The sequence below is a fragment of the Vidua chalybeata genome, chromosome 16 (genome assembly GCF_026979565.1).
Source record: "Vidua chalybeata isolate OUT-0048 chromosome 16, bVidCha1 merged haplotype, whole genome shotgun sequence".
Taxonomy (NCBI): Eukaryota; Metazoa; Chordata; class Aves; order Passeriformes; family Viduidae; genus Vidua; species Vidua chalybeata.
Window position 1 is genome coordinate 16,492,639 of NC_071545.1, and position 17,621 is coordinate 16,510,259.

Genomic DNA, 17,621 nt, shown 5'->3' on the forward strand with positions numbered 1-17,621 from the left:
CACGCAATTCCCGCTGACTCGCTGGTCAAGTCATAGGTAAGAACGACAAGACCGAGCTTCGCCGGTACGACAGAAGCTCCGCTCCCGGCACGGGCAGCCCGACTGGACTCCGGAGCCGCCTCGGTCTCGGTCCCGGCCCCGCGCCGACCGCGTCCGGCCCCGCCTCAGTCCCGGGCCCCGCCTCGGCCCCGGCCCGGCCCGACAGCGCCGCCTCGCGGCCGCCGGGGCAGGCGCGGCCATGGCGGCGGCCGGCAGCGCGGGGGGCGCGCGCGACAGCCTGGCGCTGTGGGCCGAGGTGCGGGCGCTGCTGCCCCGCGCCGAGGACGGGCTGACCTTGGCGCTGAGCGGCGAGGTGGAGGACTGCGTCCTGCCGCTGCTGCGGCGGGCTCGCGCGCTGCTCTACGGCGCGGCGGGCCGGCCCGGGACGGCAGCGGCAACGGCGCTGGAGCGCCTCAGCGACGTCCTGCGTGACTACTCGTGGGAGAAGCTGAACGCGGGGCCATGGAGGGAGGTCGGCAAGGGCTGGCGCCAGGTCTACGCCTACGGCTGCCTCTTCGGGGCGCTGGCCGAGGTGGCCGCGGGCCGCCCGCTCGCGCGCGCCGTGCGACTCTGCGACCTGGGGCTGCTCATGGGCGCCGCCATCCTGGACAACGTCCTGGCGCGCCTGGTGCGCGCGCTGCAGCCGCACCTGCCCCGCGCGCAGGCAGCGCCCGCCCCCCGCGAGCCCCCTCGCGCCCCGGCCTGCCTCGCGCGCCCCCGCGCGGGCGCTGCTGAGGGCCAGCGTCCCTTGCAGAGCGGCCGGCCGGCGCCGCCGCCCGCCGCGCAGCCGGAGGAGGCCGTTCCGCGCCTTCGCTGTCCTTCGCTGGAGCACTTCAGAGACAACTACCTCCTTCCCCAGCGGCCTGTGGTCCTGGAGGGCGTCATGGACCACTGGCCGTGTATGAAGAAGTGGAGGTGAGAAGTAAATTCCTTCCCTGTCGCAAGTAAAGGCACGATCGTTCCCTCTGTTTGGATATCTTGATGCTCGATAGAGCAGCAGACCTTCACAGGCGATGGATACCGTGGGCAGTGCATTTTGCTAGCAGCACTGTCCTACTGCTGTGTGGAAGTTGCTTCATAGATGAGGGAAGCTCTTCATAGCGTTCGAAGCAGGTGCTGGACTGTCTCGGGGCCAGGGTGACTCTTTGACCAGCCTCTGACTCTTCATGGGTGAAGGCCACCCTCTGCCATCCCAGCCTTCAGCCGTCCCAGGAGCCCAGTGGCAACACCTGGGAACTCACGAGAAGTGCACATTGCAAAGTGCCAGTGAGCTGCTCACAGCTCAGGGGATGTGTCAAGCACACGCATCAGTGGTTTTTACCCCTTGGAGCTTTCTGATAATTACTGTAATGGAAAGTGAATTTCAGAGCCAAGAGTAAGCATGGTTGACTTTTTCATTCGTAAGTCCAAACACTGATGTTTGTTCAGTGTTGTGTTTGAGTGTTGAGTTTCAGACACCACTGTGCAGAACTGAGTAACAGCATTGTGCTGCCTGGTTAATGCACGCAAGTATTTGTGAGGTGCAGGTCATGATTCCCCAGAAAAGGGGAAAAATTACTCATGCTTAGTTTGAGTAATTGCTTTAGTTCAACAACCAAAGGTAAAATTAAGTGCACACACTTGTTATAACATAGAGATTTTATTCATTTTTGAGGGAAGGTACTGCACTGGTTAACTTTGGACACTTAACAAGATTAACTTCTCAGTTTAATTAATACCATTGTCCATGGAGAGATGTATTTCACCCATCTAACTAATCCCTCTGGCTACAATTCGAATGGGTATTATTGGCACCTGTATAGACACTGACAGAGAGTTGATCTAATACTACTGAGTAAAAGATACAACATTTTATCAAATGTGGCAGCAGGCAGCAAAAAGATTGGCCATCGCTTGTCAAGAGACAGTAACAGCTTAAATCTTCTTAGTTTGGAAGGAAACAACTGAGGCAAACAGGCTTTTAAACCAAAACAAAACAGACAGTTGTGGGGTCATGTAGACACAAACCTGCCTGCTGATTTTCTTTTTGCTTGCATTCTTTTAGTCTGCCTTTTTCTTCTGGTTGGTTTGGTTTAGACAGGAGAAACTCAGGGTAGTAGAATTTTATTACCCAACAAGATTGATTTGGGTTGATTGCCTTATATTCAAAATTAGTAAGAGCAATATTGATTTGCGTTGACTGCCTTATATTCAAAATTAGAGCAATATAGAAGGTAACGGAAATTTCTTTATTTCAGTGTGGACTATTTCTGTGAAGTCGCAGGGTGCCGCACGGTCCCTGTGGAGCTGGGTGCTCGGTACACAGACGAGGAATGGTCTCAGCAGCTCATGACTGTCAGTGACTTCATCAGCCAGTATATCATGGATGAGGTCTGTTACACTCGTTTGTTTCATTTCCAAACACAGCACCATGGCACTGGTACAGACAACAGTTCTGCTTACAACAAACCTACTCAGAGGTAATATCAAGGGAGGGGGTGTGCTGTAAGCACAGCTTTGAATTAAAAGGTTTGACATATTTTCACGACCTGAAGCTAGGAATAATTATTGCAACAATAGGTTTGATTTTTACCTATAATCAAATGTACAGTAGCTGGAATTTGATTAATATATACACACATACATATGTAGCAAAAACCTGACTGGTGGAATCTAAGAATAAGGGATCCTCAGCCAGCAGTGTTGTTCCTCTTTCTGCATCTGGAATGTCCTTCTCCTTTCACAGGTGAGGATCCCAAGCCCCCATTTCTGTTTCCTGGCCTTCTGGCAGGAAGAACTATGTGCCACAACAAACTGATCTGTGGTGCACCCTGGAATAGAGTATGGGAGTAGTTCCAGGGCGTGAAGGAGAACTGGTCTGTGTGCCAGCAGGGTCTGGCTAGAAAGATGCAGCGTATTGTCAGCTGTCAAGACTCCATAGGGAGTCCCAGCTTCCTTCAGTAACTCAAGCTGGACGATTTATTCATTGTAGAGACACACCTACACTCTCACAATTTCAATGGAGCTGTAAGTTGCTGTTTCTGAAGACACCTTATACTGTTGAAATAGTTATATATAGTATTCTGAACAGGACACTGGAATTTACTGTAAGTAAATTCTATTCACCTCTAAGTAAATTAACTCGTTGTCTTACCCGTATGTTACTATGTTTTTTCTTTCTCTGCTTTTATTTCAGAACAATGTAGGATACCTTGCCCAGCACCAGCTTTTTGATCAGGTAAAACTGAGTGAATGTTTTTATCTTCCTACAGTCATGTCTTCCTTTTGTAGCACAAGTTGTCTCTCAAGATGTTGACTGTACTAGATTGAAGGGCATATGGAGAATTCGCAGTAATTCTTAAGTTTCTATTCCCATGATTTGAAGGAACAGCGGGAGAAGTTTGTTCCGTTTGGCTACAAGACATGGAAACAAAACCCTTTTGGGATGAAGACCTTCAATCCTAGTGCTGTTTCAGTACAATGTAGCATATACTTAGGGGGATATCACCTGGAAAGCCCCTTTCGTAAGTCAGGGAAGAGATTTGGACAGGAAAGATTTCAACATTTATATGTTTACCATAATCTGAAAGGTCATTCCAGTTTACCAGAGCTTATGTTGGTGGGAGACATAAAATAGAATTTCTCAGAGAAGCAAGCATAGTATAGAAGAGATCAGCTGCTGCTTTTCCATGAAGAGCAAACATACTTATTCTTGTGGGTGTCTCTTATTTCTGCAAAAGCAAAGGGTCTCTGAAGAATGAGGAAACCCTTTTCTTTCTCCCGCTTCTCCTTCCAACAGAGTCTGCTCACTAGAACAGAAAGTTTGAGAACATTTCCTGCAGATTCCTAGCAGGTCAGCTACTTTTCTCCTACTCTTGCTGGACCAGCCAGTCATTGGTTTTCTTTACATCCAGCCTTGCTCATCTGATCTATGAATTACATATTTTGGCAAGTCAGCACATACCCTTTTTAATGTTTCTTTCTTTGTGGAAATAGATTCCAGAACTGAAAGAAGATATCAGTATCCCTGACTACTGCTGCCTGGGGGAAGGGGAAGAAGATGACATCACCATTAATGCCTGGTTTGGTCCAGGAGGCACAATCTCACCTCTTCATCAGGATCCCCAGCAAAATTTTTTAGCCCAGGTATGTGCTCCAGTTACTCTACACATGCCATTAATGCAATACTTAGAGAAAATGTTTATGGTGTGTGTTAGAGCAAGGGGAGCAGACAACTTGAACAATTGAAGGATAGAGAACATGCAGATACTATTTTGCTTCTTTATTGCATTTGTCACTACTGCAACTTAATACTGAATGTAATCTGACAGACCACAAGTGTTGCTCGTTGAGAGACCATTACTTACCCTTGTTTTACAGATGATAGAAATCACAAGAAGCAGCTTTTCCAAGGTCACATGGAATTTGTAACAGAGTTGGGAAGAATCTGGATCCTGTCATGTTGTACTAAGGAGTTTCTTTTTCTGGTTTTGTGGTTTGAGCCCAGACAATGCCCAAGCCTCATGCAGCCGCTTTCTCATCCCCCAACCCAGCAGGATGAGAGAGAGAATGGGGAGAGTAAAAGCTAGAAAACTTGTGGATTGAGGTTTAATAAGCAAAAATTGTGCATGTAGGCAAAGCAAAACAAATAATTACTTGACTGCTTCCCATGGGCAGGCAGGTGTTCAGTCATTCCCAGGAGAGTAGATCCCATCATGCTTAACAATTACTGGGGAGGACTAACACTGTCACTCCAAACATTCCCCCTTTATTCTTCTTCTCCTTCTTCTCCTTCTTCTACTTCTTCTCCTTCTCCTCCTCCCTCCCAGTCTCTCAGGCACCTCCAACTTCCTTGCCAACATGGCAGTATGATAAGCAGAAAAGGCTTCAGATCTGTGTAAACCCTGCTCAGCAATAACAAAAACATTTCTATATTATCAACCCTGTGTTCAGTACAAATCCAAAACATAGTCCTATACCAGCCACTGGGAAGAAAAATAGTTCTACCCCAGCCAAAGCCAGAACATCTGGAAAGCAAGGTTTTGAGGTGGACTTAGGTGCATACTTTAGTCTCTTTCAGGTTACCCAGTAAAATATTCATACATGCAGTGAGATAGGAATTAAAACTTGTACTTTGACATAATTTCTGCTGAGTTCCTCTTGGTAGGCTTTTTGATGATGACTTTTAGTGCAGAATAACCCAATAAAATACTGGGGCCTTTTGTGGTAAGCACTGAACAGGTCAAAGGGATTCTTCTGGATCCAAGCAGTTGACCACTGTGAATCTTTGAACACTGGGAGGTGTTTTGTTTACTGAAGGAGACTGCTGTCCCATCAGACTCTTAAAAAACAGGCTTACACTTTCACACTTTTCCAGCAGGATTGTGACATTACTTTCTACTGATGGTTATTTATGGGTTGAGCTTTAACTTCTCTGTCCCATTTGTATCTTGCTAACCTATGTTTTCACTTGAAACTGAGGCTTAATTCAGGCCTTCCTAGAATGGTTTTTTACAACTGCTGTGCAACTTTGTATGGATTGTATTTCTTTTGTGTGCTACCTCCTCAGCACACACATACAGCTGCATTCTGAAAGTGAAGTACTGTACTATTCATGCTATGTAAAGCTTGAGGGGATTTTTTCTTGGTGGAAGAAAAATTTATAGGAGCTGTTGGACTGGGAAAAGATACTTCCCTTACAAACCTCAGAACTTGTTTTCTTCTGCCTGAAAAAATGGGAGATTATCTGCCAGTGCTGTGAAAGAGTCTTTGTAATCTGGCAGCTTTCAGTTGAAATTGCCCTACTTTGTTGTCACCGAAAGGGTATCGGGCACAGACAAAGGTGATACAGAGACTCCATCATCAGAAGGCATGAAAAAACACTCTATTATTAGAAATCCACAGTTCTTATAGAAATAATGGTGGACCTAAGACCTGATTGGCCTTTAGGAATCTTCTCTCACCTGTTGGTCAAGAAGGGACAACTCCTACTTGTAAAGATCTTTGACAGAGATTGCCTGCCAGGTGCAGAGATTGAGATAATAATTGTTTTAATTCTTTCTCTGAGCTTTCTCACAGCTTCTCAGGAAAATCCTGGGAGAGCTATGTCTCTCTCTGTTCAGAGGATGTGTGATTACCACACTTTGTGATGCCATTTAAACTGTGGCTGTGGAGTACAGGAAGACACAAGCACAAGTAACAAAATGAAATTATCCTGGCTGGTGGCTGGTGCTGAGATCATAGTTTTTCCATTAATGAGAAAAGCAGTCTCTGGAGATGCAGGCTATTGCCCATTAACTGGTGCCTGCCATCTTATAATATACAAGGTCTTAATCCAGTGAGGCAGGTGAAGGAAGGAGGTGTTAACAGCTGATGGCAGTCCCCAAAAAAAACCTCAAGCATTCAGAGAACATGCTGTTGGAGCAATAACCAGCATTTTTGTCACTTCCACATGTCACCAAAAATACCATGTAATACTTGGTTCTTTAGCAAGCTAATAAATATCCTTAATCCCTTTGGGGTATGGAAGACATCCTAAAAACACATGGACAGCCAGAGTTATATAGATCAAGTAGTTTAATCAGTGATAGTGAAGAGCAAGACAGGGCAGGAGTACTTGGTACTCGTCCAGTCTGTAGAATATATTTACGTGATATCCTTGAAAGCAACAAACTCTAAATAGCCAGTATGACAGCTTTGGTGTTGGTAAGATTTCAGGAAATCCTGTTCTATTATGTGGGAAGGGATGTTAAGACAGAGGAAAAGCAAGTTGGTTAGGAGTGGTTGGGTAGCTACTCAAGGCTGCTGGGATTAGTCAGAGTACCCACAATAGGACAGTTTGCAACAAGTATGATCATGCCTAGCTCTTGCGGTGGTCTGGAATGCTGGCTCAAGGAGTATGAATCTTCACCCTAAACCTTCTGTTCCACTGGTATCAGTGGAGGACTCAGCTTTGACTCGTTCATGCTGTCACATCTTGACACCAAAAACTTGCAGTTCATGTAGCATTCAGGGAAGCCAGGCCACTCGCCTTACAAATTCTCATTTCAGCACTCCAATGAAAGAACTGGTTTAATGATGACACAGGAATAAGCGTTTGAGGGGTATATGGAAACTTAGTAGTCACTGTGCAAGTACCTCTGCCTGTTGATGTGAATAGCAATGAAGGTTCAGCCTCCTTATTCTCAGTTCTTATTTCTAGCTATGTAGAGCCCAAATAATGATGTTTAAATTGGGTACCTTAAACTTTGAACTGAAAGCAATCTGGTTAAAGACATTTCCTTGCCAATGGTATTTCGAATTCTTATCTGCTCCAAGGGAAGAGGTACTTGAATTCCAGTAGCCTGATTTAACTTTTTATTATAGCAGTGTCTATTACTAACAATAATTATGTTCCTTGTAATCAGGTATATTTTACTGTTAAATGCCAGCTATGGCCCACAGCTTCCAGTAATGTGCCAGTTAATGACCAATGGAAAACATTTATTTTATTATATACAGGTATTTGGAAGAAAGTATATCCGTCTCTATTCACCACAAGATTCAGAAAACCTGTACCCCCATGAAAGCCAAATTCTTCACAACACTAGTCAGGTAAATAGTTGCCTGAAATTTTAATATCAGTAATGTTATCAAAACGTATTTCAGTAAAGACATTCTTCTGATGATTGTTTGGTTTTTTATAGGTTGATGTAGAAGATCCAGACTTGGTCAAGTTTCCAAATTTCACAAAGGCTGCATTTCAGTCCTGCATTCTGATGCCTGGACAGATTCTGTTTATTCCAATTAAATATTGGCACTACGTGCGATCGCTTGAGCTCAGCTTCTCTGTTAGTTTCTGGTGGTCATAGTCCTGAAATGTAGTCAGCAGCACTGAAATTAGATTAAAAATCAGGCAAGTAGCATCTCTCTCTCAGAAGAGGTTAGAGGTGGAGCAAAACCAAAACCCAACAAACTCTTGCTAAAGCATGGAGAAGTAGTAACAAGGGGTAAGTGGAAAGATATGTTGTAGTCACTTCATTTTTGTAGATGTTTCTAATAACGCCTAAAGACCATATGTTAGGTCATTGTCCTGTGTGTGCATCCATCAGAAACAGCCTCTGTACGGGCACTGCCAGGGTTCTGCCTGAGCCTCTGTCTGAATAACCAGGTCAGTGTTGTTTTCTACTTGGATTTAGTAACACTAAACCCTGGAATTAGCTAGAGGGATGGTGCTACCTGAAGGTTCAGTCCCTTAAAAAATTAAGCTAACACCAAGCAAGGTTCTAGTCTCCTGCATGGAAAAAGTTATTAATGTCCTGGTTCTGGCCAGGATAGGGTTAATTTTTGCAGTAGCCAGGAGGGGCATGGCCCAGACCCAGAGGTTATTTTGTACCACCTCAGCCTGCCACTGCTGCAGGCCTGGGGCAGGAAGGGGCTCCGTGGTCTCTTAGTGACTGAATCTTGTGAATCTTTTTGTGTGAATCTTTTGTCTGTCTTGTACACTGTTATTGATATTACTGCTATTACTGCTCATTTTCTTATTCCATTGCTGTTTCGAGTAAATTATTCTTATTGCAACTCATGATCTTTATCTTTTGGACCTCCTAGTTCTCATGTCCATGAGGGGAGAGGTAGGGGGAGGAGGAAATGAGCAAGCCTCTCATGGTTTGGAGCGTTTTAGTGGGACCACTAATTTGGGTAGTACCATTTCTAAACCACATCATCACGTTAAAGCCTAGAACATAACTGAAGTTAATCCATAGTTTAATTGCAGTTAGATAACCTGAAGTTTAATTATACTTTGATTAACCATCATCTGCCACAGACCTTCTGCTGTGTCACACATCTCTACCAAGGACAAGAATGCTGCCATTTTAGTCTGGTGTCTGGCAATAGCCAGCCCTTGGCTCCTTTCCAAGTCACTCTTAAAGGAAAAAACATCCTTACTTAAAACTGGAGACAGAAGTGCCAAGACTAAAAACCTAAAGAATCTCAGTATGGTAATGTTTTCAGCAGTTTGCAGACATAAGCTAACATTGCCCCAAGTCCTGTCCTACTGCTTCCCAATCCTTCTGTGGCAATATTCCCTCCTTACAGAGCACAGCTGCTCATGACAGGGCCTTACATCAAGACAAATTCTTCTGCATCTAAAGAAGGGACAAAACACAACCACAGTGCCAAGAAGTGTTCCAACTCTGGCCCTAGGTCAGAGACTGAGCCAGCTGCCTTGCACACGCTGCACTGATTTTTCACCTGCTTGACATGCTACAGCAGGTGTCATTTCCATTGTGCAACTGAATTTGTACTGTTCCTGTACAAACAGGGAGCACTTGCTGAGAAAGGCTTCTTTCAAGAGTTCAGCTGCATATATCAGATTGCAGGCTGACTAAAACATTTGCATCTTTCATCCCCAAACATGCACTGAGAGTCCCAACCCAAGAATATAGAAAATTACAAACACAAAACAGCCTCCAAGAAAGCTGTGCAGGCATTCCTGTGAACAGTAACATCAATGATAATTTTATTGTAAGAGTCTTAGAACTTTAGAAAATGAGTACACTGAGCACTGTTACTAATGAATACAATACAGTCTGGCTGTTCTGCCAGAGTGGGGGCAAACGGATGTCACTGACATCAAGTTTTACTGGCGTCATCTAGGGCCAAGAGTGGAGCTCTGTGGTAAGTCTGGGAGCCCATCCGACTCACACCTATAAAGAAAACTAAAGGAAGGTTAATGGACAACACGCACAAAGAAGATAATATTGTACAGCCACCTTTTCTAAAATGCTTTGCATATTCCTCTGTTGCTGTTCACAATGTCCAATTTCCCTGGACAAATGGAGGAATTCCATAGAGATTCTTAGAAGCTCGGTATTTCCAGAAGTTTTAGCATCATGGGTTGTGTGTGCCTCTATTCCTTCCCTCCTCCCCCCACCTCCTAATGATAGTTATAAAAAAATATGCACAGGGTCTGCTAATGCCGCTGTAGCACTCTTTGGGCACTGTGGGGGCTCAGTGCTGCCTGTGTGTGGTTTAGTGTCTGAAACATACCACTGAAGTCAGAAATAGCTGACACTCACAGTTATAAATAATACAGGCAATGCCACTGAATATCACCGCCCATTTCCTAGTATTATTACATTCAATTTTTTAAAAATACATTGCTTAGTACCTGGGGTGTCACAAGACCAGAATTCATTACACTTGGGACAGCGGCGTTCAGTCTGGCCTCTGAAGTACTTTCTGACACAAGGTAAGTGCATTCCAATTCCACAGGATTCACATACTTGGCTCTGAAATCAGGAGTGCTGATTCATAAAATCATTCTGAACTGTCCTTCAATTTAAGAGAAAGTTGTTACGAAGAGCAGTAGATATGCAACGCTTTGTTCCAAAGAATGGTTCGCACAATACGGGTGGTAGACACACTCAACAGTCAAAGCTGGTAAATGGTTAAAGGAGATCTTTTTCTGTAAACTAGGAAATATTATTTCCCTACATGGACAAAATTTAGCTTGAAAGACAACAATTTCAGTGCAATAAAGGAGAGTAATTGGGGTGGAAAAAGTAACATGGAAGTCTGTTAGCTGGGCAGATCAGAAGATGGAGGCTCACAGAGCAAGAAAATGTAGCAGTTTTGGAATACGAATCCAGGCTGTAACTACTTAAGCAAGATGGAACAGGTAACATCCCAGCTATCAAAACACAGTGCTTTAGCATGCTCTACATAGCACACATGTTCCTTCTGAGGTCCAAACACAAGCAATTCCTGAATTAAAATCCCAGGACCTAGAATGAATGTGTCACACGATGATGTCTATTGGCAAGGGCCGAAGAGGACACTGCTAATACCTCACTGCTAAAACTCTTTCAGCATCAGGAGTTCATCTCTAACATGCTGGTTTGGAAAGCCAGACAGCACACCCATGATCCTCATTGTGGGAGTGCACTTTTCCAATTTTATACTTGGAGACACTCCTACAAGACAATTTTTTTTCTCAAGACAGAAGATAAAATGCCTAAAATGAAAAAGAAAAATTTACAAAATGCATGAGCACCATGACCTGATTACAAGAGCAAGATTATACCCAAGGGAAAGCATCACAAACCTCAGCTATGACCAGGCAAATCCATTGGCTGAGGTGATAAAACATGTTACCTGGATGGCGAGGCTGTGACAGATGTTACATTTCCTTGCCACATCCTGGTAGTTGCTGAGAATGTACTGTTCCATCTCAATTATGCAGCGAGTATGCAGAGTATATTCTCCATTTTTCTAAGGAACAAGTGTTGAGATGAGGAGTTTCTTTTAATTCCTTTTACCTTTTTTGACTTTGCTAACCACCTGTTAACAAGCCACTGTTTTCTACTGTCATGAAACCAACATGGTGGTACAATGCAATGCCAGAACACTTTTGAAATAGCAGAATTCCTTTGTTTAGAGGAGAAGAATAAAAATCCCACACCTTTAACAGAGATCTAGTCCTTGGAAAGCATAGGTGAGCAAGCATGCGCTCCTTAATAGAGGCATGCTGTTTTGGGATCCTCCCAAAGAGTGTGTTAGAGGAAATTCTCCCAGCTTTCAACAAAATCTAGGCATTTCCTACTTAATGTATCTTTGGAAATATCTGCTAAATCAACTCAACATGTAAGTAGCTGTGTGGCAGCAGGTTGAAGATCTATGATGCAATGACTCCAGCAGAAAAGGGATTAAGGTCTCACTTAGCAAGCAACTGCAGTATCCACATGGTCAGTCCACCATGGTCAGCATGGTGAGTTCATCTCCACTCTCCCTCATTAAATAAAACAGGTGTAATCATGTGCACAGTGGCCCAAGCATTTCTGGTACAGGAGTTTTTAACATGTTTGGCCTTACTCCTTTTCAGGAAATTCTAAATGCAACAGCACTGATCACTCTGAAGAGCTTTCCCCAGCTGTTGTTCCAGGTTGAAGGATGCTGTGCTGTTGTGTACAAAGGATACTGTGCTGTTGTGTCTGTGCATCACTGGACAAACAAACCCACCTGGCTTAGGTACAAGAAACTGAAACCATATGGTCCTGTACAGACCTACCCAAGGAGTTTTTCCATTTAAGTCTACTTCCTTTTCTGCAAAAATCACTGGAGCAGCAATAAGCATGGATGCCATAAGACCATTTTTGCCATCATTCATTCAAAAAGAGCTCCAGTCTCAGCTACCACATCTGTAAGAACATGGTAGCTGGACACATTGAACTAAGAACTCTTGAATGCAGTTACCTCAGAGAGCCACTTATCCTCCACAAAACCTTTCAGTACTTGTTCTGCTTCCTTTTTCTTCATTTTCTTTGTCTTAAGTTGGTCAGCCAAGTTTAAAATATCTGTAGATGAGGCAAAGCCATTTTCTGATACAATTATTAGGTCCATCTACAGGAAAAAACATTACCAAGTATTAGAAACACTGCAATTAGGCAGACACACCTTACAGTAATACAGTGCCGATATGCTTTTTTTTTGCATCCATGTATGTGAGCGATACTACAGTATATGGCTTGAACCAGAATTGTAAAACAAAGGCCAAAAGCTGAAACAATCATTGTCTCCTTGACAGTTTTGAACTTGACCATGAAAACGTTTCCACAAATAGAAATATACATGCTGCCTAAATGAAGCTGCATTCAGGGACCCCTGGCCACACTCGGTGTTGACAGATCCATTTCTTTTTATCTGCTCTTTGTCAAAGTTCTTTTGAGGAAAAACCTCAATAACCATAGACAAATGTTTAAATGCAAATCAGCAAATTAATTTTGTATGTTACTAGCATTAAAAACTACTGTATATTACTAAACTACTGAAGCCAGTGAAAAACTCAGCAGTCATGACTGAAAATCCTGAAGAAAAATTGCTTGTGTAACTAAAAGTAGTCATGTCTTGTCCCTAACCCAGGGAGCCCTTCCCTGGTGCTGATTTTGCCTTACCCATAACTGACTTACAACAGCAAATCATTACTTGCACATCCTTTCATCCCTGCCCACCCCACCCATTTGATCTCAGATAAACTTAGGTAAAATGGCAACTACTTCTTCAACCACATTTCCATTTTCATTCATTTTTAGATGAGAGCTTCACAAATAATATGATTTACTAAGTGGTAACTGTCATACTTACTGTTTTTCTGAACAATTCCAATTCGATTTCTGTATAGTCAGATGCCATTTTAGTTACTTCAGTTTCTGCCAAATTCACCTACAAAAAATAAATTGATATAAAGTGCCGATGTAGTTTCATATCAGAAACTGTAAAAAAAAAACAAAACCCTGAGGTTAAGAATACATCACCTTACAATTAATATAAATGTTAGTTCTTTGAGGGGCACTTGATGGTATTCAAGTTCTTTCTTTACAATCCCTCATCTTCCAACCACAAATTCTCCAGAGCTTCCTGTGCCCAGGCAAAGCCATTCCACAACACAAGCTCCCAGAACTGACACAGCGTGCTGCAGCAGAGCTGACACATCACAGGTGCTAGATAGGTATGGTGCTAGACAGCAGCAGGAACTATGTTATCAGTCACCTTTTTTTTTTCACTGTGAAAACCAGTTACCCATGTTTTCTACTCTTATTGCATGTGCTACTACTATTAATTATTAGCTCAACTTAAGTGGAAAAAGGAAAGGTTAAAAGCAGCAGCTAAGCTTAGAATACCTTCTGTTTGGTCTTCTGAAATTACTAGATAACCTTCTCTAACATGCACATTGCAGATCACCTGGGGAAACAACTTACAGGCTACTCCTCAGCAACCCTTTCATGCTAGGTTGATTTTTGAATGGGAGAAAAAAAAAAACTGATGTTGCACAGCTCTCTGTGTTTTCTAGTTTAAAATTCTGCCTCAGGAAAGAAAGTCTCCTGTGGAAATCTCACTTCAGCACTTAAGCAATGTTTATGCTAAGTAACTCCAACACTGCTGTCATCCTTGCTGCCATGTCCTATTCCCATACACCTGGGCTGTGACAGTTTATCCTCCCAGAAGCTCCTGCAGTCACTGCCAGCCCCATGCAAACACAGCACAGCAGGTACTTACTACAGCATAATGTGCTGTCCCGTCATCTTCCGATAGTCCTTTCCGGATCTGCATAAACAAAGGCTGCAGGTGGCTATTAATAGTGCTGATGAAATCATCCAGTTTATCCTGTGCATAGTAAACTGAAAATGAATGAGAAAAGTCATACAGAGAAACAACATACAGAGAAAAGTCAAACAACTACACATCAGGCAGATCTTTTTATGTGAAACATTTTTTCCCAGGCAAGAGTGCTAAAACTTCAATTCTGGCAGAATTCAAACGTGAATTCAAACTCTTCTATTCAGCAGACATATCATTTCCTTGTGCTGCTGTGTCGTGGCCTTCAGAGATGTTCAGCTCCTTAAAAATCAGTTGACAGAGTCCAGACAGTCTGCCTTGTTGCAGGGAACCCATAGCACTAATCCAGTAATTACAGTGACCTGAACTAAGCAGAATTGAAAATAAAGTATGATTGGGGAAAAAATATTATGCACAATAGAAAAATACACTGACTTGAATTCCTTTATAGACAAGGGATTTCTTGTTTCTGTATGCTCGGTTTCACAAATTAATGGCGAATAAGTGCTCAAGTTACATATCAGAAAACCTAAAATTCTAGTGTTGTAGAAACACAAGAAATATCTTGAGTCACTTTTTACAAACCAAGCAAATATTAGCAGCAGTTTTATAATACACATAATTAGAATGGACTTTGCAGTCGTTCTGTGGAAGAGTATACAATGGTTCTTGCCTGCACACCACTAGCACAAACCTCACATCCATCCAAAACAAGACTTTGTCAGTGGCAACACTCCTGTTTGCCTTCATCAGGCTATGGTTTAAAAACCAGAGCTAAGTAATGTTACAGTAGGCCCCCGGCCAGGTACTAAGTTACACAGACTCCGTGCATTTACAGAAGGCTGATGGTTTCTTTATTAAGAAACCTATTGCTTTTTTTATACCCTAATTCACTACAGGGAGACCTAATTGGTCCACTAATTAAAACACCATCACCATTGGCTAATTAAGAAACCACCCTTTGGTAAACAACTCTCCACACCACATTCCACATGCTCACAATACCAGGTGTAGCAAGTTAAGATAAGAATTGTTTCTCATTCTTTTCTCTGATCTTCTCACAGCCTTTCCCAGGCATCGTTCTGGGAAAGTTGTCTGTTGCTCTCTATGACCAGAGAGCTGCTGTCACAAAGTAATAGCTCATAATTTTAGATAAATGATTCATGTCTCAAAAATCCAACCAGTTATCATGAAATTAATCCTGTTCTCAGTCACAGGAGTCCCTCACTTGCGTAAGAGCACTGGGCCAAGGTCCTGCTCCCAAACTGCACAGCACTCATAAGATGCTCCCCCCAGGAATTCCTGATTCTCATATACGAGATTCCTTCAGTGAACAAAGTCAACAAACAGGAAGAACGATAGTAAACGAAGTACAAAATGAAGTATAATTTTGCAACCTGCATAGCCCCTGTCAGCAGGAAATACTGCACACAGCAGCCAGGTAGCTTTAGTGAGAGAGGGTAAGAGATGAAAGGTAAGGTAATAGAATACTCTCTTGTATGACAGTTGTAACACTTTAATGTTACATTTTAATGTTAAGTGGCTGCTGGAATAGATCTTATGTGGGAAAAAAAGGGATAAAAATTCTCCATAAAAAATGAACAGGGGTTAGAGAACACCTGAAGTTGCACTTCACAATTTTAGCATCTAAGAAGTAGGTCAAGTTACAGTTCCTGACTCAAGAGACATACAAATAGATTACTTCATTCTGACCTTCCATCTATGAGTAAGTAGGTACAAATTCACAGAAAATCAGAAGAGACCCTGCAGAGTGAGTAGGCATGGCACAGGGACACTCCTAAGCCTGGTAGGAGCACAGCTTCTAGGACTTGGAATGGGTAATACAGTGCAGGTGAGGAGGGAAAAAAGCACAGCAATCACCAGGAAACCTTATCTCATCCTCACAGAAATGTTTTTGCAGCAGTCACTTCTCACACAACACCTGGGAGAAATAACTGAAGTGCATTTACTTAAAGTGAAGTACTTCCAGTGTTAAAAATTATTATTTTTTAAATCATTTATATGTATAACCTATAAACAACAACCTTGATAAAATAAAAAGTACTATATATGAACCTGGCCTGATTAGAAGTTAGTTTGCTCTTTGCTATATTATTTTATCTTTCAAGAAAGAGATGGAACACTCATATCATTACAGTTTTTTAACATTTTTAGCTGGTGCATGCCCTTCAGAAATCAATTTATTTCCAAGCTGCAGCAGGAAAAAAACTCAGTTCTTTCATCACCAAGACAGACACACCTTTATCAGTTTCACAGCAGTGCTGGTGTAGTTTTCTGGCCTCTGATCCTTCTGTTATCCCATTAGACATCAGAACCTGCAAGAACCGTCGATGAGCATCGGTCATCTGAGCTGCCATCACAGCGTTTCACCAGGCTTCAAGTGCTGCAGGAGGTTTAAGCTGGAATTAATGCACATGTTAATGCAAATTAAGAATACAACAAATCCAAGTATACACAAGATTTCAATTTTTTTCTATTACATTGAATGAGGGCAAAAAAAGCAGATCCCAAGATTGTCCTCAGAATGCAGAGGGTGACCAGCTCTGAGGTTCTGGAAGGGTGCAAGAGATAAAGTCCAACTAGTTTTAGCTACAGAAAAAACAACCTAGGCATTGTGTCGTTGTCACCCAAAATCGGGAATAAAACTCCTTCTTAACACCAATGTAGTATTAAGAAGCAAGCAATACTTTACTGCAGCACTGGATACACAGGGGAATAACTCCTGCTTAATGTGCATAATTGGCTCAAGGTTATACACACAGTAGTCGCTTGAGTCTGCACAGTTAGTCTCAGCCGGTGCTCTTGGAGGGTCTTTAGGCACCCCTGGTGGTCACTGAGCCTCTAAACTTCGACACTGATCTTCTCTATGCAGTGTGGTTTTCATCGAAGCTGCACAGCATGCTGCTGAGCAAACTGGATTGGGCCGGTTTGACTGGTAAGGAACTGGAGCTGGAGAGCGCCCCACGGCCCACTCACCGCGACACAACGTCCCATTAAACCATTACGCTCCCCGCGGTATTTACAAACCTGAAAACAACCGCGTTGGGTGACAAACACAACACCGTCTGCCACTCCACGTTAGATAAAGCTCCTGCTCCCCACACAGCCTGATCTGAGCATAGTCAGTCACAGCGGGTGACTTGGACAGAAAACAATCCTCTACAGGTTTCGAAGAACACCTGAAGTATTAAAGGCAGCTCAGGAAATTCCCTGACCGCTGCACCAACCGACTGCCCGCTTCTGGCTCAGCTCTGGCCTCGCCGCTTCGCCGCCCGCGCGGCCCCGGGCCAGCCGCAGCCCACGGAGGCAGAGCCCCAGAAAACCGCCCGGCCCGCCGGCCCTCAGCCCTGCCGGGACCTGCCGGGACCTGCCGGGACACAGCGGCTCCCCGGGGCTCCCACCACCCCCTCTACGGCCCCGGCACCTGCCCGTGCTCGCCGGCTCAGCGACGGCTGCGCGCGCCCGCCATCGCCGCGCCGGCCCCG

General features: G+C 43.7%; 2 protein-coding genes across 2 annotated transcripts; one reads left to right on the forward strand and one right to left on the reverse strand.

The window, feature by feature from the left end:
* Window positions 1-238: 238 nt before the first annotated feature.
* On the forward strand, window positions 239-8,584 carry KDM8 (lysine demethylase 8). The gene is made up of 6 exons (XM_053957334.1): window positions 239-954; window positions 2,277-2,409; window positions 3,215-3,256; window positions 4,015-4,164; window positions 7,519-7,611; window positions 7,704-8,584. The coding sequence occupies exons 1-6, from the start codon at window positions 239-241 to the stop codon at window positions 7,866-7,868; spliced, it is 1,299 nt and encodes a 432-aa protein (XP_053813309.1). The 3' UTR covers window positions 7,869-8,584.
* Window positions 8,585-9,490: 906 nt separating this feature from the next.
* Window positions 9,491-17,549, reverse strand: NSMCE1 (NSE1 homolog, SMC5-SMC6 complex component). The gene is given in 9 exon segments (XM_053957336.1): window positions 9,491-9,679; window positions 9,682-9,707; window positions 10,172-10,292; window positions 11,158-11,274; window positions 12,256-12,402; window positions 13,144-13,221; window positions 14,056-14,177; window positions 16,376-16,535; window positions 17,164-17,549. Coding segments are annotated over 8 exon segments (759 nt in total). The 5' UTR covers window positions 16,494-16,535; window positions 17,164-17,549; the 3' UTR covers window positions 9,491-9,649.
* Window positions 17,550-17,621: the final 72 nt, after the last annotated feature.